This window comes from Streptopelia decaocto (assembly GCF_964273445.1).
Source record: "Streptopelia decaocto genome assembly, chromosome: 7".
Classification (NCBI taxonomy): domain Eukaryota; kingdom Metazoa; phylum Chordata; class Aves; order Columbiformes; family Columbidae; genus Streptopelia; species Streptopelia decaocto.
The window spans coordinates 32737438-32760448 of NC_138661.1; the positions used below are offsets into that span (position 1 = coordinate 32737438).

Below are 23011 nucleotides of genomic sequence, written 5' to 3' on the forward strand. Positions count from 1 at the left end.
TGAATACCATTTTATAAGCAGCACACAAATACATTACTTTGAAGCTGGTTTACAGATAGCCCTATCTGTTAAGATACGGCTTGGCTGCAAGTCCATTAATCTAAACCAGACTGTAGCATACCTGTGATGTCTTACAAGAACTAATTGGTAAGATTTCGCAGTTATAAACTTCACTTCATTCTTATGAATGTAGTAAATGAAGATGTGGAAGTGGATGAGATTTCATTTTGGATAAGACTCTAGTCCTTGCTACAATGTTATTACTTCAGAGCTGGTTATATATCATCATTGATATAACAATAACAGATGTCTTATTTGTGCATTCTTTTTCTGCCTGCCTTTCAGCTATGATTTTATAACTTGTAAAGGATTAGAAAAAAATTGCTAAAGGATTTACAAGAGATTTCTGCAGAATTATTTAGAAGACAAGTGTAGTATTGTTTTTACAAATTTGTCAACTAACATAACTCTCACTCGAAGGACTATATTCTGTTTTACCTTCTTAGTCTGTGAAATTATTGATCTGGAGCTAAGTTTATCAGGAAAGACTACTACATGTGATAATGGTGACAGATAAGCAGTAGTGCTAACCATGAGGACACTGCCTGAGAACACTTCCACTGGCAAATAAATGCACATAAGCTACAGCATTATGTTCTCCCAAGGTTTGTATGAATCATGCTTTGATTAGTGATTCTATAAATAGTTTAAATTAGTAGGGAGTGTTTTGAAGCAGTTTCCTTTTTATTGTTCTGTCCTTCACTTCAATAAACAGGAAGATTATAATTACTACTTAAAACTTCCTTAACCAATGTTCTTCTCTGTGGCATTTCACTGTCAAGAACAATGACTGGAATGGGATTAAACGACAAACCAAAAACATGCAAAAATTTTGGATTTGCATTTTTTTGGTGAAGAAGTGGAGTTTTCTTCCAGGGTGATAGTATATTTCCTCTCCTAATTTTTTCAATTTTGAAACAAAAACTCCATTAGACTAACCTGTACAGTTTCACCACTGTATATGGAAACTGGGAAAAAAAAATCATTCAGTTATGCACATTTTTTTTTTCCATAGAACCTTAAACCTAAGTTTTGAAATGGAGATTAGTGTAAGGACTCAGGGAAAGGTGAACTCTTCAAATGTATTCATAGAAAAGCCTTGTGGCATGTAAAAGACACATCATGCACACCTGTAAACAAATAGAACAAATATTCTATTCCAGTTTCCTAAATGAGCAGTCTGAAATAGCTAAACAAAATGCTGAAGCTCTAGTATTTAAAAATGAATCATGAATTTTACTAACAGTTATTCCAGGGATTTTAACCTTTGCCACAAATACTTAGCATTATCTTCACTGGAAACTCTGTTCTTCTGAGGACTGCACAATCAAATTTTTAATCTATCTGCATTTTCAGTTGCAGGTTACAAAATCAAATTTCACCCAAAAGCTTTGAGATGTTGTGCTTCCATTATATTTGACCAAAGTTATATAAACTCCATTCCCATTCAGTGGCTCACATTTATGTCTATGCGATTGGGTACAGAAATCACACGTCCACATTCTGAGGTAGCCAGAGGAAGCTACATATCCAAGGTCACTGTATAAGGCCTGCAAAGCAAAAGAGAACACTGATTAACATACTACCATGCTAACACAGAAATCTGGTTTCTGGACCTGAGCTAGACTCACATTGACCAGCTCAAAGCACAGAAAGTGCAGTTCACATCCATTTGTATCACTCTGTACAGATACACACTTTCGATATGGCTGTATGTTGTAAATGAGTGTAGTGTAGAAATACTCAAGTGTATTTTGAACATTTTTCTTTTGAGTCCTGGAAATCACCTATCTCACCTACAGCAATCAGATATGTTGAAAAGTACAGGGTGCAGATATAGCATCAGTTATATCCATTCTACGATTTAACGCATGAGTGCTAACTGTGCCAGGCAGCAGACCTGGTTTATAAGCTGTCCAGTATAAAGAAAGTTCAATTCATCTTATTATATAGAATTTTTCTTAAAATGGTATTTATTTTTTTTTCTAAAAAATGAATTAATTAGTTTGAAAATTCCTACTTATGCAAATTCTGAATTTTACATAGACGTGGTAAATCAAAGACACATCAGAAATTAATCAGATCTGATCTTCAGAAATGAGGCCTGGGTGGTACACCAAATACAAACACTGGAAGAAAAAGGATAATGCTTAAAAATAGCTTAAATATGAGGACTATCATGTATAGACAGTATGCAATACTTGACCAGAAAGGCAAGCCTTCTATTCACTGACAGGATATACATCTTTCTCTGACATATCTAGTAGCAGGGAAAAAAGGATGTGAAGACCAGTTCTGGGAGTCATCAGTCCCAATTATATGATGACCATATACAGCATTACTCATAACCCAGATTAAAACTTGAGTTGTTGAAAGGTTGGGAAAGATTTTATGAGGAAATACATCAAACACCTGAAGGTTTTTTTCCTCTATTATTATTTATTTATTTTCTGTGGGCAATGTGCAAATCATTGCCTGAAGTACATCGGTAAATATAGAACAATTAGTTTCAAGATAGAAAGAAATTCATCCTTCCATGGTTATTTTGCAACACCTAAACTGGTGCAAACTGTCCACAAGACACAGGAAAGGTTTCTATACCACCACTGCATTTCTATAAAAGTTACCAACACAGAGAAAATTGTAAGGTCGGCTGAGATCCCCCTACACATGAGATACTCTCTGGCTACTGTTCTACCAGTCAGAAAGCAGACAGAACTTCCCTGGCAAGTACTCACAGCCCACTGCCTCCTCTCTTGTCAGTGGGCACAAATGAGAGCAGCCAGGCTACCTCTTGTTCATTCTCTCCCATCACATATTTATTTATACACATCGGTAAGATCCCCCGAGACGTCTCTTCTCTAGGCTGAAAAGTCCCATATCTCTCAGCCTTTTTTTTTGTATAAAAATACTCCAGTCCCTTAATCATCTTTGCAGCCCTGCTCTGGACTTGCTCCAGTAACTCCATATCTTTTTTGTACTGGGGAGCCCAGAACTACAACCAGTACTCCAGATGCAGCCTCACCAGTGCTGAGTGAAGAGGAAAAATCACTTCCCTCAACCTGCTGCCAATGCTCCTCCCAACGCAGCCCAAGATACTATTGGCCATTTTTGCCATGAGAGCGCATTGCTGGCTCACAGTCAGCTCGTTGTCCAACAGGACCCCAACATCCCTCTCAGCAAAGTTGCTTTCAAGACCGCTGGACCCCAGTATGCACTGGTGCCTGAGGTTATTCCTCCCAAGATGTAAGACTTTGCATTTTCCCTTTTTGAGCTTCATGGGAAATTCAATTACTTTAAATTACATTTAGCAATTCAGTGATAGCATCAGAATGACCTGCTGGGCTACAAGATTCCAACCTCTACAAAAGCTGAAGAAATTTTAAATAAGCAAATTTGTTAACAGTTCAATTAACTTCAAAATTATATAGCAAGACAACTTAAACATTCTTTTCTAGCACATGAATTAATGCAACAGTTGTCTAAAAGACACATAAGTGCAAGCAAATGTTCATAGTAAAAATCACCACAATGTGTTTGGAATGGTTAAGGCCCATATGGATCAACTCCCTTTAGTCACTGCTTGTACTGGTCACTAAGTAGAAACACCAAGGCAAGTAGAAACAAGAAAAGAGAAGACACAGGGGACCTCATGATAACTGACACTCCCTCCATCTCCTGTGAACCCCACTGCAATGTAAAACAAGTGGGGCACTGTCACTTTTATCTTGTAAGGTACCTTTACTAAATAGGTCTTGAAAAATAGAATAGACCACCCTACCACTTCTGTTCCCTTCGGCTTGCCTCGCCTAGCTTCACAGAACCAGACGTTGCCTAGAATAGCTGTCTTGGGTTCTGATATTTTTCTTCTGACAGGCTTAATTTTTAATTTTATATTCTTTCTCCTGTTAACTGACTTGGTCTTTTTACCAAAGAGCATCTGGTAGTTACACAGGACAGTACTGTGAGCACATGATTAGAGAGCCAAATAATTTTAAGCACCATTATGGTGAAATCATGAGATGAGATATTTATTAATATTTAACATTTCAAATATTTTTCAATTAAAAAAAATATATATATATAAAATAATGTAAATGGCAAACAGTAACTAGACATATAATTTGGATAAAATTTTACTTGCTTAATTATATTACAGGTTTTTGGTGGTACCTTTGTCGAGGTGGTTATCCTTTTCACAAAAATTCCAGAAAGCTTTGTAACACCCATCTACATGTAAAGGACAATTTCATGCTATACTACGTCTGTGTTTATTCCTAAAAACTCAGAGAATAAATATTCCATGAATACACTATTTAATATGTATTTCCAACTTGTACTATTTTTTACTCTAAAATAGTCAAAGTTCCTCACTCTGCTCTCTAGAAACATGCACAACCATTGTGCATAGAAGATTTAGCACTGGCTACAAGAGAAAATGCTCACAGAAGGCCTTTGATGGACATCAGCAACACGTTTAGTGTTTAGATCCTTAATGAACTTCATCTGTTTAACTTCTCAAAGAACAGTTTAAGAGGTGACCTGAGCAGTAACACTGGCTTTAAATTGATACATCTAGCATACAGCCTACCAAAATCAGGAAATCAAACTATAGCAAAACAATGTGATAAAAATAAAGCTAAACAAGCTCAAATTGGGCTACTTAGAAATGAAAGAGAAAGTACTTAACCACAAAGAATTTAGTAAGACTCTGTATTTCTGAATTATTTTAAATCAAGATTTAAAGATTGTTTGGTTTTGTTTCAATCAGAGATGCAGATCTATAAGCAGCAATTAATTAATGAAATACCTACAATATATGCTATGCTGGTAAAATGACCACAGTGGCTTTCCTTCTGGCCTCAAATCAGAAAGAACATATAAATGTATTAGCAAATTAGATTATATTTCAAAGTCATTTTGAATGCAACTGCTTAAGCTGAAAAGCAAGAGTTAGGCTTTATACATCTAACACTGTTTACAATATTAGAACACTAAATACAGAAAGAGAAAATTCATTTTAAAAAACTTTTTTTTTTTTTTGTTAAATGGCATCATCTAGCAAGCTCTTTTATTGCTTTGAGCAGTCTCATCAACTTGCCGTGAAAGACACTAAGTATACTAAAGCCATACAACATGGCAGTACTCTACATTTTAACCTACCCTTAGGGACTACTTAACCTCGTTTTACTTTTTCCAGACCAAAGCAACGGTAAGGATAACCAAGACATGATATATATGTCATAACTATGCAAAGGTCAACAAGGCTTAAACACGTTGGGTTCTACTTATAAATATTTGACTAATAGGAGTGTATTTTTCATCTTTAAACCCTAAGATTGGCACCTCAGTAGGCAGCAAATTATTCTGACTGAACATGTAAAATACATGGTTCCCAAGCTGAATTTCTCCCAATACGTGCCTGAATGCCAATGTCAAATACCAAGGAGTGATAATAATTCTCGTACCATTCCTTATATTATAAAGGTAACTGACTTCATCAGCATGAGTTGTACAATGTGCCCGACTATGACTGGCTTATATCACTTTGACTCCAACGAAATGATTTTGGACTCACAGTAGAGTACTTTAGAACCTGATCCTATACATCTATTACTAACCAAGTGGCAGCTTCATCTAGTTTATAGGATAGAACGCACAAGCTAGGAACAGGTAACCTTCTTCAAGACTGCCTAAGCTTAGGCAACCTACATTGCCCCTTTGGATACCTTCAAAACAACTGCTTTTAGTGTTACTGTGTGCATTTGCATAATGCAAATATACTCAAAACCTTTCCTCTTTGACAAAAAAAAAGGCATTATAAATGTAGCAATATGTTTTCTTTTTGTAATTGAAATGAAAATTGATTTGATGGCAAAGAAGTCATTAATGGCTACTAGTCTACGTAATTACATACTTTTACTTTTCATTTATTTAATGGCTTAAATAAACCATCTGTATCATCTTCTCTCTTGATTCTTGACTTGAAAACCACCAGATCTGAACAAGTAGCTATGAGATTCCAGAGAGAATGTCATCATATAAATCATTAATATTTTCCTAACTAAGAAAGACAGAGGTGGGGGAAACCTAGACAACAATTTCATACATTTATGTGTTTTCCAGGCTGTTGGATTAGGCAGGTTTTTTTTCCCCCAAATTGGTATGGCTTGAGTTAGATTTAAAATCAGTTCCCAGAGGAGGTTGATAAATGGATTAAAGTGGAACATAAATTCCCTATGTACCCAGTCCCTTAAACCTTGATGTCAGTAACATGCCTAATCATTGCATTATTATAAATGTCAAATATGTTTTACATGTGTTAGAAAGAGTGAATGGGTATCAGAAAAAATGAAAGCCTCAGGAAACTGTAATGCCACTATAAACTTCCATGCATAAATCTCTAAAATATTACAGTGTTCACCCATTAGTATTTTGGATTATTTCCTTATAACTTGCACACTGAACCCCTTACTATGAGATAGCCAGTGTATCCATTGCACTACACATACTTTGCATACTTTTAATGGCACATACATTTGCATACTTTTAATGGCACTAAGAGCTAGCATAAAAAACTGAAGAGTGTATCAAGGCAGAATACAAACTCGCAATGTGAATTTTTTTCAGTAGGTAATTTGAAAAATTGAACACATTAATCTTATTTTTAAAATATGAGAATTTTTATTCTGCTCAGTAAAATGAAATGCCTCAGCTGAAGTAGTGTTTGCACTAGATTTCAAGAAAGGTGTTGCAAAGTACAGACAGAAAAAAAATCACAACCCTTTCAGAAAGAATGACTTGCAAGAAAGGACTGAAAGAACCGGGCTTACATAAAGCACCAAACAAAAATGGGAGAAGTGGATCAGCATTATAATAATCCTGAAACAAGTAAAAAAGCCAATGATTTATCATTCTCCCCTTTCTTCAAAGTATACAGAGGAAAGTAAGTGGTTTCATTTGCAATCCATAGGCTTGGAATGAAACATTAGAAACTGCTTTCTAAGTTCAAGTGAGGTAAAATACTAGAACATGTTACCAATGGAGACTACGAAAACCTCATTATGGAAGTCTACAACAACAAATTAGAAACATTTCAGTATGAGACAGTGCAGTTATATTTGATACTACCAAATACCTGATCTGGTTGATCTTGAGGTTAGCTACATTCTACATTTCTATGATCCTGTGGCAACAGTCATTCAAAGACTACTACAATACTATGATATGTTAATGAGAGGTAAGAATCCTTGGACAACAAAGAATTAAGCATTTTTTTAAGAAAAACAGTGAAAGAAACCTCAGCTATTCAATATAACTCCCTAGGTATAAGGTGACAATAGGAATTTCCCTACTAAGGGGAAAAAAATAATCCTTAATCTATTTCTATGCCCTTCCCCAAAGTCTATCTGAGCTAAAATAATCCAAAGGTCCCTAAACTTTATATGCCTAAGAGTTCCAGACTACATAGCTCCCATTAAAGTCAAACAGCACTGGTGAGTCCTCACAAGTTATATAAGCAAACCTTTGCTGTTTTGTTTTCTTTGTGTGGGAGTGAAAGGAAGTGAACAGAAAAAGACCTAAACTACCACAACAGCACACAAATCTATACATTTACGGGTCTTTTGCCAGTTGTTATGCACTGGATAAATCAACAAGTCAGGGAGTTAACACTAATCTGTTATATCTTTCACAATTCATGCTTAAGCAGAATTTGTTCCTCTTTCAGAGATTTTGTTGTAAAGCAGTTAAGGCACAGGTCCTAGTCTTAGCCTTGTAAAGTACTTACCTTTCTATTTGAAATACTTCTGGATATAAGAAAAACAGACAGGCTACTTAGCTACACTGAGGTACTATGTTTCCAACAAGTTAATAAAAAAACCTTAGGTAATTCTGCAGAGCCTTGCTGTCTCACAATAATGTTTGGGAAATATATTTTTAAGTTACAAACTTTGCTAATTAGCAAAAAATAATACTGAAAATAATACAATCTATCACAAAGTGCACTTTTTATTTCACTAGTTCCATTTTAAGTAGGTTAATTTTAATATATTTACATATTGCAACATTAGTGTTACAATGTCAAACACTGAGAAACTTGGGAATTATACTATCCATTTTGGTGTACAACCTTGATTCAATCCGCCTACTTATCTGTACCACAAAACAGTTCTTAATTTCTAATTTTTCCCTCCTTTGTCTTACTTGCATGGAAAATAGTGCACCTCCTCAGTACTTCTTTTAACTTTAAATTCAAAATTTGGCCTCACTTATTCTTTACTGCATGCTGTCCATGTCATACTTGCTAAAAACAGCCTTATTAATTTCAGTGTACATTCTCTAATGAAGCTTATTACCATAGTAGCTTCTTGTGTAAGCACTAGCATGAAGATAGACATTAGCAAATGTATTTCCAAAACATCTTCTTCTCTGTCCTGTATATTTTTGTACACTTTTGTGTATATAGGTGTATATATGTATTTTTTCATTCATATATTTGTGTATGATAAACTGAATTTGAAAGATTTAGGCCAAAACTGTTCATTGATTTGGGCTCTCCAGTGTAACAAACCTAGGCCCTGATTTTTCAGAGCACCAGGCTCCATACTCTGTATGTTCAAAGGTACCACTTCCATTAAATTAAGTTCCATTGACAGTACTTAGCATTTAGTGCAATGATGCTCTCAACTGTAAATTCTTAGCAGAACATATGCAGGATAATCATATTGCTTAATGGTTGGCACCTAATTTAGATGTCTAATTTGTGAGGTTATTTCCCAAGGCTCTGCTACTATCAACAGAAAGAGGTAGCCCTGCTGCCTCTGACCATGCATCCCTACTTCCTCCCATGTGCTGGTGCCTACATTTATAAGGCTGTTCTGTCAGTTGGATTCACAAACTGATTTAGCTGAGAAATAATATTTTAGGGGTTTTTTTTGCATGTTAAGTTTTCAGATGGATTAGCTGGTCTGTCTGACCATGTATGCACATCAGCAGCAGCAGCAGCAGTAATACAAGAGCACAGATATTACTCTGAAACCGGCTAGAGCAGATTGGGATTATCTCTTTAACCAGCATCTTATGGCACCTACGTAATTGAATTAGATGTCTGGCACAGAAAAATGTACATGTTGTGTCAAAAAAAGACACACGGAAAGAAAATTCCATCAAATGACTTCTACACTTACATAAAAAGTCCATAACTGGACAGGAGGGAATCTGTATTTTCTGGGCAGCAGTCAAATTATCTTTATAGTTAAATTTTCTTTCTATAGGTTCTGTTTCATACACCTAGTACATATTCTGAATTCCACAACAAATGAGGCAGAAGTCCTACAAAAAACAGTCTAACTCATGACACAACTACAAGGTTTTCTCTGTACAGTGAATGAAATTAAAATCTCTTGGGGAAAAAAAAGGAGTATGCACTAATGATATTTTAACAAATACAGAAAAAAGGGGGCAAAATAAGTTTAAATAATTGAATTTGAAGCCAGAAAGGTATTTTCACATAGGTTTCTGCATCTGACTACTGAGAGCTTAAAAAACCAAATCCAAACTCTAGAAATTTCATCCTGTGGAACCACAGTGAAGTGGCATGGTAAGAACACTTTGGGCATGTTACCATCTCAGTTATAGAAATTGATTTTTAAATAACTCATCATTTTCAAAAATCTTTTACAGCTTGCTACAGAAAATACATAAACATGCAGCTCTGAACCATAAAAGTGACCCAAGTCCATTAAAATTGATAGACTTTCAATTGACCATAGATCAGGCACCAAGCATACAAAGCAGTGTTTTCAAAACACTGTATGACTGCAGACTTTTTAAAAATTACTTCGACAAGCAAATAAGTATTAGAAAGGAAGATATATGGCGTATACTAATAGTACAGAAAACTAGATTAATTTGCCTCAATGACTTCTGTAATTATGAGAAATAATCTGAAGACACAGAAGGAAAACAATGCCTGCTCACCTTTTTTAATTGGTATTTTACTATGTATCATCATTCTATTGCTGTCATGTTCTTCACACTGTTGCGGTATCAAGCAACCCCACAAATACTTTTAGGGAAAAAAAACCCAAAAACTTACATCGACTTATCATCTTGTGAACTGTCAAAACAGTTAATGCTTAACAATGATACTAATATATAGACCAACTGTTACTTTTTTTATTTGTTTGTTTAAATACATAGTGAAAATGTCATGGTTTGTTTCACAATACAATCACTTTCAGAAAGTACATTAAAACCTATGGATATAAATTAGATCATAAATTGAGGTTTCTCCTTGTTTATGAGGTAACAACTGTATCCTGTGGAGGTGTTTATTAGACCTGTTACAGACAGAGTTGCTACCAAGTTAAGTGGAAGCATGCTCAACTTTTTCTTACGATACAAAAACGTCAAAAAAAAAAAAAAAAAGAGCTGAATTTCACCCAAAAAAAAAAAAAATCACACAAAATACACCAAAAGAGTGAAAGCTACTTGTAGAAATGTGTGCCAAACTGAATGAAGTGGGGATATTACAAGCACTACAAAATGGTAATAAGCTCTCCAATCAGTTGCAAATGCGCTTCTACTCTTACTGTAGTCACCACCACCAGCATCTACAATCAATAGATTGGAAAACATATATGATGGCTAGCAGTCTTGCATTAATTTTGTTACAGAAAGCAACATGGACCAAAGATTGTGTCTATGTAAGAAATGGAGTGGTAAAGTAAAAAGACAGCTGTAAGGTCATAAAAATCAAATCAGAATTTGCACTTTGTGCATTAATTGATTTCTTATGATATCATACTACAATTACCTATTCTCAAATCACAATGGTTTTAAGCTCTGTGGAGAATAGTGAACGGTATTTGAACTTTGAACTTGGCTGTAAATCACACTATGCAATCATCTTCTTAAGGCAATGGAAGGCGCCTACTAACATCACAGTTAAACTATCAACTAACACAACAGACCAGGGGGTCACTATCTACTGTCCTACACCAACCATGGCCAAGACTACCTGCAAAGAATGACGGTCACTACTGGAAGTCCTCTACCAGATGCTTTGCTTTGTCTCCCTCTCTTTCATTTCACCCTATGGCTTACATGTCCTCTTCCTTCTTTTCCCTCCATTTGCCATTCCAAATCATTTGTTCTTCACATAGTTCCTTTCTCGTTAGTCCTCTGTCATTCTTGGAAAGAAACTTAGTTTACAAAATAGATGGACTGGAAATCAACCCCAAGGCAAAAATCAAGAGCAGCTGCCACAGGCAGACACCAAGAAAACAAAATAAGAACAAAGGAAGCACAAAGTTACTTCCCGAGAACACTCCCCCCCACCAGCATCCAACCATTTGCAAGATCTGAGACTCCCTGAGCCAAAGCTAAATTTAAGTTTTTCATACTATTTTCTTGTGTATTTTATCCAGTCGCTTATTGAATTTTTGCAAACTTCTGTCATCTACGACATCTTACAATATAGATGTCCACAGCTTAATTACACATGGTCTGACATTTATTTTATGTAGTAAACTGCAATGGCAGTTTGATTGCTGGCACAAGAAAATTATATCCTTATGAGCCTTTAAAATGGATATCAGACTGAAAGGAACACCCCCTCCCCTCCCAAACATACATATCTCGTACTATTTAGGACAGAGTTAAAGAAAATAAAATATATTTACATTAAATAATACTCTCCTTTAAAAGAATGCTCTTTTTTTCAGTTTCACATATTATTTTTGGTCTCTGAGTAAGGAAGAGAATCAGTAATTTGGCTGAGCTTCACTGTATTTTCGCTTACTGTGAGGCAAACTGAGTTTCAAACATTTATATTTAGGTGAGAGTACCAGAAATAGCTGTTCCCAGGAGGGCTCCTGGTTCCAAACAAAACTCACTAAAATACAAGGAGGATCAAGCGATAAAGGGTTCATTGGGCATTGTCAACCAATTAGAAACCAGTCTCAAATACTCCTGAATGACTGTCCCCGCCTGACATCCCCATTCTATTAATTTTTCTTTGTATTCTTGCAAGAAACTTTGTAAAGTTTCTGACTAATATGCAGAAAAATACTTAAGATGTGTTCCTAAAGCTTTCAAGAAAGCAAGTGAACAGAACCTAAAATACATAAAAAATTTTTAAAAAATCTTAAGAATTACAGCAAATTTCATAGATTAAGCACCTGAAATGTCAGTTAGGACTCCAGTAGCATGTATGTAGTTTATCAATGTGATTAAACTGAAATGAAAAGGAATGCTTCTATTTCTCAGTCAAACATATGGTTAACTTTCTTCATAATATCTAGGTTTTATAAGTTGCTTAGAAATAGTCATACCTGTCTCCCAAGTAATTCAATAAAATCTATTTAAAATGCCCAACACAGAAAGTAAGGCTTGCATCATACTATATTTAAATTATATTTAATAACATCATTTACTGAAGTTTGAGACCAAACAAACTTCGGTTGAAATCCAAGCACAAACTTGGTTGGTTTTCTTCTAAAATTTAGCGGGAGCCATTCCTCCGCCTGTGTGCAAGGCTGTAGGCCACTAAAACACCCAGGCCCTGTCAGGATGCACAGCCCCAGCCCCACTACTTCAGCGTATTTTATTTTCTTTTTAAGCGCAAGAAACAGCCACTTCGAAGTGACTTCTGGAAAAAGGCCTTGAGAGTTTAATTTTAAAGCCGTAACACAGCAGGGCTCTCACAGCCCATGCCCGAGCAGAGGCCCAGACACTGCGAGCCCCGACCAGCCCCATTGCACGCTGGTCCCCTCAGCCCCAGGGCAGCCGGGGCCGGCGCTGCGCTCAGGCCGCACCAAAGCCGCCCTACGCCGGCCCGCAGGCGCCAAACCAAGGGGCGGCTTGTCGGGCGCACAAGCGGGCAGCTCCTCAGCCGTGAGGCGGCCAGCGCCCTCCTAGCCCCGCGGCGAGGCAAAGGAGACCGGCGCGGTAGACAACCCGAGGGTTACAGGGACGCCGATCCCCCATTTCCGCACGGGGCACAGCAGCAACCGGCCGCCCCGCGCTCCCCTCCCGCCTGAGCGGCTGCGCAGAGCCGAGCGGCGCGGGATGGTGGCTCTCTCCGCCCCGGCCGGGCCGCGGGGCGGAGCTGCGGGAAGCGGCCGCTGCAGCCGGCCCTGACTGTCTCGGTACCGGGGTGGGCGCCCGTGGGGTTGCCGTAATCTACCCCCCGACCCCCCATCCCTGCCCTTCTGCCTCGCGGTGCCGGGGCCCGGAGCGGCGCAGCCCGCTCCCTTCCCGCCGCCGCGCAGGCCCGGCGGTGCGAGGCATGAAGCTGAGCAAAGCCCAGTACGATGAGATAGCCCAGTTCCTGGGGCACGTGCAGCCCACCCGGCAGAGCCTGAGGAAGCTAAAGGAGAAGTTCCCTAGGTAAGTGCTTCCCGCCCTCCGGGGCCGCTGCCCGGCGCGGGGCGGGCGGCTCGGGCCCCGGGCGGCGGCCTCCGAGCTCGCTGCGGGCAGACGAGGGGCCACAGGAGCCGCTCCGCTGGCTCCAGGCTGTGCTCCCAGTTCCAGGCCCCACACGGTACAAAATCACTTGGACACGCACACGGTCACCGGCGGCGAGCGGCAGCTTGCTGAAGGTGCTGCTGCGAGCAGAGTGCTTCTCGCTCTCTGTGGCCTGAGAAGTTGGCACAACATGAAGAGTGCTTCCTCCCCCACCACACGTCTGAATAAAAGCTCGCAGGTCACTTTGTGAGGCTCTTAAACACCAAGTAGATCTTTTTACATGAATGAAGCCTTAAGGCTCAGGCTGTTACTCTGTGACTGAAACCCAGGGTGGAATCTGGCCTGTGATACCATTGCCCCTGTGGCTTAGGGAGAAGGGGCCTTCCAGGGCCCTAGCTCTTTACTCACTGCTGTTCTCCAGTTGAAGTCTGGAAAAGGGATCATCTACTTGTAGGTTAGCATTCATCTGCTTCCTTGCCTGAGCAGCATGCACAAATGTCAAAGACATTTGTGAGTGACCACAGGTTGGCATAGAAAGATGTACATGACAGGATGTACTCCATGCATGTTGCAGAAATTTGCTTGCTACCAACAAGGGTTGTAAAGGACATGTTGCAAGGTTTTTGGTTTTGTCTTTTCAGGTTTGGGGGAAGCATTACTAGTGCTGAATTGGACAGGAAACCAAATCAGATTTTGCAGGGGAAGGAATAGTGCTGTGTCTCAAATACACCAGAAAACTGCAGGTGTTTAAGTGCTTTGCTTACTTTGGTGAGAGAGAAAGGAGTAAAACAGATAATGGTTCCCATGCTTCCTAAGTGAGCCTTGGAAGTCTTAGCACAAGCGTGGCTGAAGAAACCAGCTGAGGCTGTGTATAACTTACAGTAAATAGATGAGGAACCAACATTAAGTTAGGCTTTTAAGCTGTCCATTGAAATCTTTTGCCTTTCCTTAAAGTGTGTCATGTGGTTAAAAATCAAGCTGAGGGAATAGCCCTGTTATAGAGAAGTGATGCTAAAGCAGTGTGATTGGCTCAGTGAGTGCACTGAGTGGTACTGTTAGGAACCCAGCTCACCTTGCACAGTACTTCTGCAACTTGGGAAACCACTTACTGTGACAGCATATGTCTAAGAAACTTAGACTTGGCTTTATCACTTTGGTGCTAATGAAATTAGAAGAGAGTGTTTATGTGTATATATGCATGCATGCACACACGTTTTCTTTTTCTAGTCTCCTTATAAAGCTGTCTGAAAGAAGGTTAGAATTTGGGCTGGTTTGTCAGGTCAGTCGCTGTGTGTAGGAACAGGCTTCCAAGATAGATCCATAGGCACGTGAATGTCTGTAACAGAGAAAATAAGTTTGTCAGAAAACTATCTGGGCTTTCTGCTGATATATTTTATTTCCCAGCCCACTCCTTTGATGCTGCAAATGATCCATTGACTCCTCGGTTTCAGAACTTGATGACTCCTGAAAAACTATGTACTAATAGCAACATAAAGTTATATCAAGAAAAAATTAACATTTTTGTAATGATTTTGCGATGCGGTTAAAAAAAAAAAAAAGCATTCCAAGGCCATTGCTTGCCTTAGCAGCAAGGGAGACATATTGAAGTAGATACATGTTATGAGAAAAACAGGCAGTCTTTATAACTGTTGTCTTATAAAAGAGGGCAGCTGCAGAAATTTGTAAACCTGTGTGACATCTTAAGGGGGAGACTTTTTCAGTGATGTGCTCTATAGCTGTGGAGTAAGTTTCTTATAATCTAGAACCTGTATCATTCTCTTCTAGGATGAGAAGGGTCTGAATGAACTTCTTGGCTGCTTTTTATCTTTATGAAAACCAAAATCAAACAAACCAACCCCCCACCCCAACTTTCTACTTCCGTCTTTTTAAGAAAATATTCCAGAATCTCTCATGACACTTGCAGTGTGATGAAGGTGTCCATAACCAGTTTTTCATTATTATATGGTAGCAGTTGCTGATCAAACTGGAAAGTACTAACATCCATAATAGTTGCTTTCACCTTGCACTTTGAGTCTTTCCCCAGTAAGGATCAGTATTCCACTGGTAATGCAATACATAAATCAACAGTTTTCAAGTATTTCTGGTTCCTGCCGCCTCATAGATCTTGACAGTCTTCGGATTTCTGCATTAATCTTCTTAGTTGTTTTTGGTTTTTTTTATAATACTGTCTTATCTGTTGGTTCTTCCCATGTCTCTTGTGTTTCTTGAGAATACAGAGTTTACACTCCTTGTTTAAAGATCTTTCACATTGTGTTATAGGCCTGCTCTTGTTCTGCAACTTCTCCCTAAGAGTAATTTGTAATTTCCATAAAACTATTGCCACAATTTAGTGTGTATGAGTATGCTATGTGGTAGCTGCCAATGACCCGTGAATCTAAATCATATTTTAACAGGGCAGTTTGTTCTTGACTATTATTCAACTACTTCAGCGGGTGAGATTATTTCTTCAAAAGGGTGTTGCCATGTGGTTTATTAATGCCAAATAGTCAAAATTAGACTGCTTCTAATACTGTTTATAAGTCTCTTTATACAAGCACTGGGACTTTTAAATTTTTTTACAATCCTGTAGCATTACTGACAACATGGGTTTAGTCTGCTTTGCTTAAAATTCAGTTATTTTGCAAAAAAAAAAAACAAACTTGGGAATCAAATTGCTGTTCTTTTTTGTTAGTGCTGCACTTTGTATTGATGCCCAGCAATTACCAATGCATTTATTTATTCTTAATATATTTGTTACATGCTTAGCAGTTGTCTTCTAATGTGTTCATGTTTAACAGCAGGATTTTTTGGTGACCTGGGGATTATCAAAATGTAATTTTGAGCACTAAGCACGATAAATCTCTACCAGTATTGGATCACTGATATATAGTTCCTTGGAGCTTCTCAACGTATATAGCACTGGACTGATAATTCTGTATGTTCTGTGTTGTGCTCTTCTAACCTGTACCACATTTTCTACTTGTTTCTCACCTGAATTTATCTATTTGTAATAATTTGTGTTTTACTTTGTAACTTCTGTGAGTTTTTTTCTTCTGCTTTCTCCTTAGCTTATGTTCTTCTGTGATACTATTCTTCTCAATGAAACCTAATGTCAAAATTTGATTACCCATTGTAGGGCTAGTTGGAGGAAATGCAGGGTATTGTGGGAAATGCTCTGAGAAAGTTACAATCTCTTTATTTTCAGTGCTCGTTTGTATCTTAAAAAGTAGGTAGAGCTGCCTACAAGTAGAATTTTCTGCATATGAATCACCTTAGCGTTACTTATTTATGGTGACAAGATGTAGGTTAGACCTTTAAACTTTTAACTGTATTCAAAGACTATTTTAACTTGTCCAAAAAGCCCAGCTTCTAAGGGCTTGATTTATACTGAAGCTGATATTCTAGTACTTCAGTTTAGTTGCTTCTTGGGGGAGAGGGGGAAATCTCAGTTCTTATGCATATGACAAGATACATAGTTTCTCTTTAGAAACTTTTCCTGAAACTTCTTACAATAAAACATGATTGACAAATGACTGGTCACTTCTCAAATCTGTACATTGTACATATTTTCCTGCCATTCTTCACATCCACTTTTGATTGAATACTACAGTTTTCTTGATTGAGTCTTCCTCTGGTCTCTACCAAGTTTTCTAAGGGTGTAAGGCTTGCTGACTCAGTTTATTATGGTACTATCTTGTTTTTTATTCTGCGAAGTTTTTTCTGGTCTGAGTCTTTGAGTTTCTTACACAACGTTGTGCTTGAACTGGACAGTCCAGAAAATTTCTGACAGTGCAAGTTGGCTCGGTAGCCATGCATCTTTTAGAGGTTCAAAAAATTGTGCTTTTCCAGTTCTTGCATTGGACTGTTGTGAAGCATATTTTATTCCATTTAGGAGTGCTGTTTTCTTCCACAGCACAATTAGTTCAGTCTGTGTTGTTTCTCTTTCTTACTTAAAGTTGTAAACAAACTTACTGCCTCTAGCCCAACTTCCCTTTCAGTACCTTCATTTTTATTCTTGTAAAAGAAGCATTCTTTTTTGAGCCTATGTAAGTGCAAACTGTGTTTATAGAGAGTTTCAAAGTACTAGGACTTCACAGCATTAGAATTTATAACAGCTGCTCTGTGCGGGTCTTCACTTTTTTCCATGCCTTTATTCAAAGAAGTAGTGTCCTGTTTGTGTCCCTCTGTGAAAGCTTCCTCCCTATGATCAGGAAGAGCTTTTCTTACAGCAGAAAGGGATGGGAAGCTGGCATACGTGTAAGAGAATAACTTTTTTTTTTCCTTCTTACTTTTTTTTTTTTTCCCTAATAAGCAAGAGAAAAACATGATGCACAGGTTTATGTTGATATAATTGATATTCAAGTATGGATATTTGGTTTTAACATAGGTAACTTCATGTTTGATTATTGGAACGTGAACAGTCTTTGTTCCCAGAGCATATCAGCTGATGCAAGTTCCTCCACATTCATGACCTGTCTTCTTCATTACTTAACATTACTTCAGGTTTTACAAACATTTTCAGTAATTATGCTGCTCTTTCTCCAAATTACTGATAGCTTTATTGAATGGCACTGGGGCTGGAAGGCATCCCAACAAGATTTTTCATTAAAAAAAATAAATATGTATCTGCATGGTAATGTTTCACAATGTAAATTGGAAAATATAATCTGTTTGTTATTTGCTTTTTTTTATCACTTTCTCAGTGATGGTTCATACTGAAACACTGGCCCTAAAGAAGTTTAAACGTATGGCATCAATGTTATTTCTTGTACCAGCTGCTTAAGACTGTGTTAATGTATTTTCCTCCTTTTTGCCAGTGTCATTGCTGCCCATCCTTTTGGTTTTTAGAACTGGGTGTAGATAGGTCTCTGATTATCCTCTTCCAGCCAGTTATATTCAAGAGGAAACATATTGCTTTTTCATGAATAATTTCATTTTTCATTTGTGGTGTTGCTTAGATTATCAAACAGTACTGATAGGCCCAAGATGGTTGCAGTGGGAAACAAGGTAGATAGGCCCAAGATGGTTGCAGCGGGAAACAAGGTAGAACTACTCCTCTCTCTTTTTTTTTTTTTCTTTTCTTCCTTCTCTGGTGCATGCTCCTAGTAGAGTTGTTTGTGTGCTATCTAGTAACTTAAAATTGGATGATATGTGTAAGCATGTGTCAACATGGAAGTTAATTTTGAAGGAAGACCATTGTAGTTTCTTATACAATTTTTACAACTGTAATCATTCTCCTTACAAGCATTCCCACATATGTTGTCTATCCTAGCAAAAATGCAAAGTTATTTTAAAGGTTAGTCTTGAAATTTTGCTTGAAACATGCAAGCAAAATTAAGGTTGTACTTTTTGAATTCTTGAGTACTGATAAATCTCTTCCTTCTCTCTTAACCTTTTCCCCTTGCAATACGGGAAGTGCTACCATATGAGAGTACAGTTCATTTTATAAAAAAAAAAAATAATCATAACAGGACTTATTACACTTGTGAAATTCATTTGGCTGAGTAAAGGGAAAGCCTTTTTAGCCTTGAGGAATTTATACAAATCACTTAGAAGCCAATCCTATATCCTTTGAAGATTTGATGGTGAAATACAATGATTGGAAGGGGCCTCTTAAAGCAGAAGTGGAAATTAGTTCACTATAATTTGAAAATGCATTCTGAATCTTTTGTAGCTGTGTGTTAGGTGCTCTTGTTTAATACAGACAAAAAGAAAGAGACAGAAAAAGGAGAAAAGAAAAATACAGGAAGAAAAAGAAAAAAGGAAAAATAAATAAAAATACAGAAAATAAAAATATAAGAACACAGACAGGGGGAAAAGAGAGAAGAAACAAGAGAAAAAAGGGTGAGGAAAAGAAATACCAAGGGAGAAAAAAATAGAAAAGCAAAAGAACAAATAAAATAAGTAAAACAGGAGAGAGAAAGAGAGGGGGAAAGATTAAAAAGAAAGGGAAAGCAGTAAGAGAGAAAGGGAAAGAAGGAAAGGAAGAAAGAAAATCCTTTTATGTATCAAAGATGGAGGAGTTGTCTTAATCACAGTGTATATTACTGTGTTGCTTCATTAAGTTTAATTTGGTTGTACTTTTGCCACTTCACAAATTCCATGGTTGTGGTAATCACCAGTAGGATAGGAATATAAGTCTTGTGGCACTATTTTTTGAAGTATTTCACTCTAAAGCAAACTTGGTGTCATTAGAGAGACCAACAGATGTCTGTAGATTTAAGGGCCACAATGGTGGTTGTTAAGGAGGGATGAAGTGGAAGTTTTAACACTGACCATATGTTTGTTTTAATTGACTTGTGAATTTTAGGATACCATTATATTCATATATTTGTACTTACAGACAATGAAGATAAAAATGGTAATTCTTAATTGTATTTCAGAGTTCCATACTGTATCATTCTTCTGAAGCCTGCAAACAAGCCTAGGCTAGAGCTTTATGAGCAGTGGGGATTTGCTACATGAGACAGGAAAATATTTTATTCATGTGCTGGTTTTTGGACAATCATATTCTGGGCTATATTACAATGGCACGATAAATTGCTGAATACACTGTCTGCTGAATATGACCTCACCATGAAAAATTTGATGCATTAGAGTAGGAAAGGTTGGAATATATCAACCTTAGCTGACAAGGGACTTTGAATTTTGACCTAACACAGATGACCTTTGTGTGCAATAAAAGTGAGTTTAATCTCCAGGTCAAGGTTGAGGTGAACGGTAGGGCAATGTGGATGGTTTTGTGCTGGCTATGGCTGGATCACACCTAGCAAGCAAAGAAATCCAGGGTCTCTGCAGTTCAGAGTAACCAGATGCTTATTTACCTAAAGTTTACTCATATCTGTTATACCACCTTCAAAAACTGTGCTGTACTGTAGTCAGCTAACTCTTCAGCAGCTGTGGACCAATTCATTTGAAGCTCAGTGTTTCAGAATAAAAAGTATGAGGTACGTATATTCTGCTCCTATAGATCATTGAATAGGTAAGCTAAATAAAATTTCTCCTCTAGCATGTAGAAGAAAGACTGTCAAGTATATTGCCTTGCTCTGAAAAGGGTGAAATCCAGAAGCTTTATTTCTTTGACAGCTAACCTGTCTTTGGAACATCGGAAGTTTATTCCTAAGTGGCTTATGCTTTTAGAAGGAACACAAGAGAGCTCTGATATGTTTCAGTAGGCAAATACAAAGAAAATGGGTCCTTTTGAGCACTCCCTTGCTGTAAAAGGTATTTGATCAAAGAAGCTAAGTTGCAAAATGTTTTAGGGGTTGTCTAGGTTACATAATGAAGATGTATAGATGAATTTAAATAAAAGATTGTCGTGTTTTATAGTAGTCACAAACAAAATCTGTCTTTCTAGCTGGCAGGTGTTCCAGGAGTGCTATTTTACTAACATACTAACAGTACATGCCCTGAATACTTTACACAGATAAGAGTGGCAGTGGTGGTGCTATCAGAAGGAGGGGGAAGGAGGGAGTTCTCTTTAAATCAGCCAGGAAAAAAAAAGTTTGAGACTAATGGAAAGAACCTCTACTCCTTTAATAGAGCCTGCAAAATATATTCTCCAGGACTGATCAGCTCTGAAGGCTCTAGAGGTTTGATGATTGGAATGGCAGGAAATCACGCTTTCAGGACATAACGAATTGACTAGGCCATCCATCATTTGTTAGCATGCGCTGAAACACTGGGCTTGTGTGCAGAGGTCTGTGATTTAGTAAATACTTGGGAGATGAATAGAGCTTACACACAAGGGAAGATATTGCTGTCCTTCAGCAGCCTTAGACACAGATCCCTGCTGAGAAGGCCGTCTGACAGCAGCTCATCAGTAACTGGCCTGTCACAGTCAGTGATGCCCACCAGCCATCCCCAGTATATTAAATGCATTTTTAATATCTGCTTCAGTAGATTTAATGAAGAAAATTTAGTTTCCATACTCTGATCACTGCTTCCTCAAGTGTTTTAAAGCATCAAGTGAAGCACTTCCAAGAAAGGAACTGTGCTGATACCTGGAGGAGTTGATTGAAAATGAAACAGGAGGCAAAGGGAAGTGTTATTATCCAAACAGTTTCCTTAAAGCAAAACAGAAATGTTTGGGAAAAGCAGTGATCTTCTTAGACACAATTGACCCTCCTGCAGAGGGACCTTATGCAGCAGCAGAGATGTCGCGCTGGAAAAGGTGTTTGCACAGTGGTTCTGTTTAGTGTGGCTGGGCTTGCCAAAAGGCATAATCTCATCTCCTGTGCTTTCAGATGTCAGTACTTGAATCAGATCATCATTTTGTCCAGCTTTCAGAGTCCTGAGAAGAGAGTAGCTATGAATGGGAGGAATGAAATACATCATGTTTTTAATAACTAACAGATTTTGGTTTGGTTTTGGCATTTTTGCGAGGGATGCAATTGGTGAAAAACATTGTAATGTTCCATGGTATTATTTAAACTGATACAAGAAACAAAGAATGGAAAATAAAACTTCTGCTATTTTCATAACTTAGCAGGCTCACTGAGAGTTATTCAATGCTGACATTCTACTTGTAAGGATTGTATGGAATTATTTTTTTAACTTTGTAGCAAATGATAAGATCTTTTACTGTTCATATATATGGGTAAACTTCATAGTTGTTTGAATTTCCAAGGAACTTTCAGGGAAAACTTCTGTTTACATGAAAGGAAATGGGTTTCATTTTCTAATGAGATTCAGTGCTTATGATATGTACTTCAAGACAGCAAGACAAACAACTTGTTTTTATTGCAAACTTCTATTTGTAATATTCACTTCTTGAGCTTTTTTTCCTTCAGGAATCCATTCTGTGTTCACAGAAGAGAAAGCAAGTGCCGAGTGAAACCTATAAATTTGGTTCTTGTATGTGTCAAAACAGTAATGTATTAAATGCATATTATTATGAAAAATTAAGATGTGTTCTAAACACTTACATTTTTATAACACATGACAATATTAAATAATACATTATCTTGTTAGCATCTGTTTGCTGTCATTGTTGGCAGGACCTAGGATTTATTACTTAAATTAATGACTACAACCATTTTGGTCCTGATATATGCCCGTAAGCTTATCACATCACTTAATAAAATAACATATATGCTTATTTGAGAGTAATTTTTAAATTGTTTATTCCTTTAAGTTCATGGTGAAAATACCATATATCTTTGCAATGTGAAAGTCTTAGGAGTTTGTATTGTATTTCCAACTGAGTGAAATAATGGTAAGGATTGATTTCTGTAAGAATATGGAATACAGTAACTGATCCGACTAAAATGGTCTTCTAAGACAAGCCTGATAGAGTATTGTTACCAAAAAAACAACAGCATTGGAAAGGAGTGGAGATATACTACGTTGTTTTCTCCAGATCCAGTGAGGGTTGAAAGTCTTGTTCATTTGTTTGTTTGGCTAATTGGTGCCGTACAAGTGCTAAGATTTCACGCTCTATCATTAGTTTTCGACTTGTATTTCATGGAGCCCTTGT

The 23011-nt window shown here is 37.5% G+C and overlaps 1 protein-coding gene across 2 annotated transcripts in view; it reads left to right on the forward strand.

The window, feature by feature from the left end:
• Positions 1 to 12982: 12982 nt before the first annotated feature.
• Positions 12983 to 23011, forward strand: part of CDIN1 (CDAN1 interacting nuclease 1) — a 127329-nt gene continuing 117300 nt past the window's right edge. The window contains exon 1 of one of the 2 annotated variants that reach the window (XM_082059107.1): positions 12983 to 13455. In XM_082059107.1, the coding sequence (XP_081915233.1) occupies positions 13355 to 13455 (101 nt within the window). In that variant the 5' untranslated portion in view covers positions 12983 to 13354. The remainder of the gene's footprint in view (positions 13456 to 23011) is intronic. The other variant, XM_082059106.1, reaches the window with a different exon arrangement.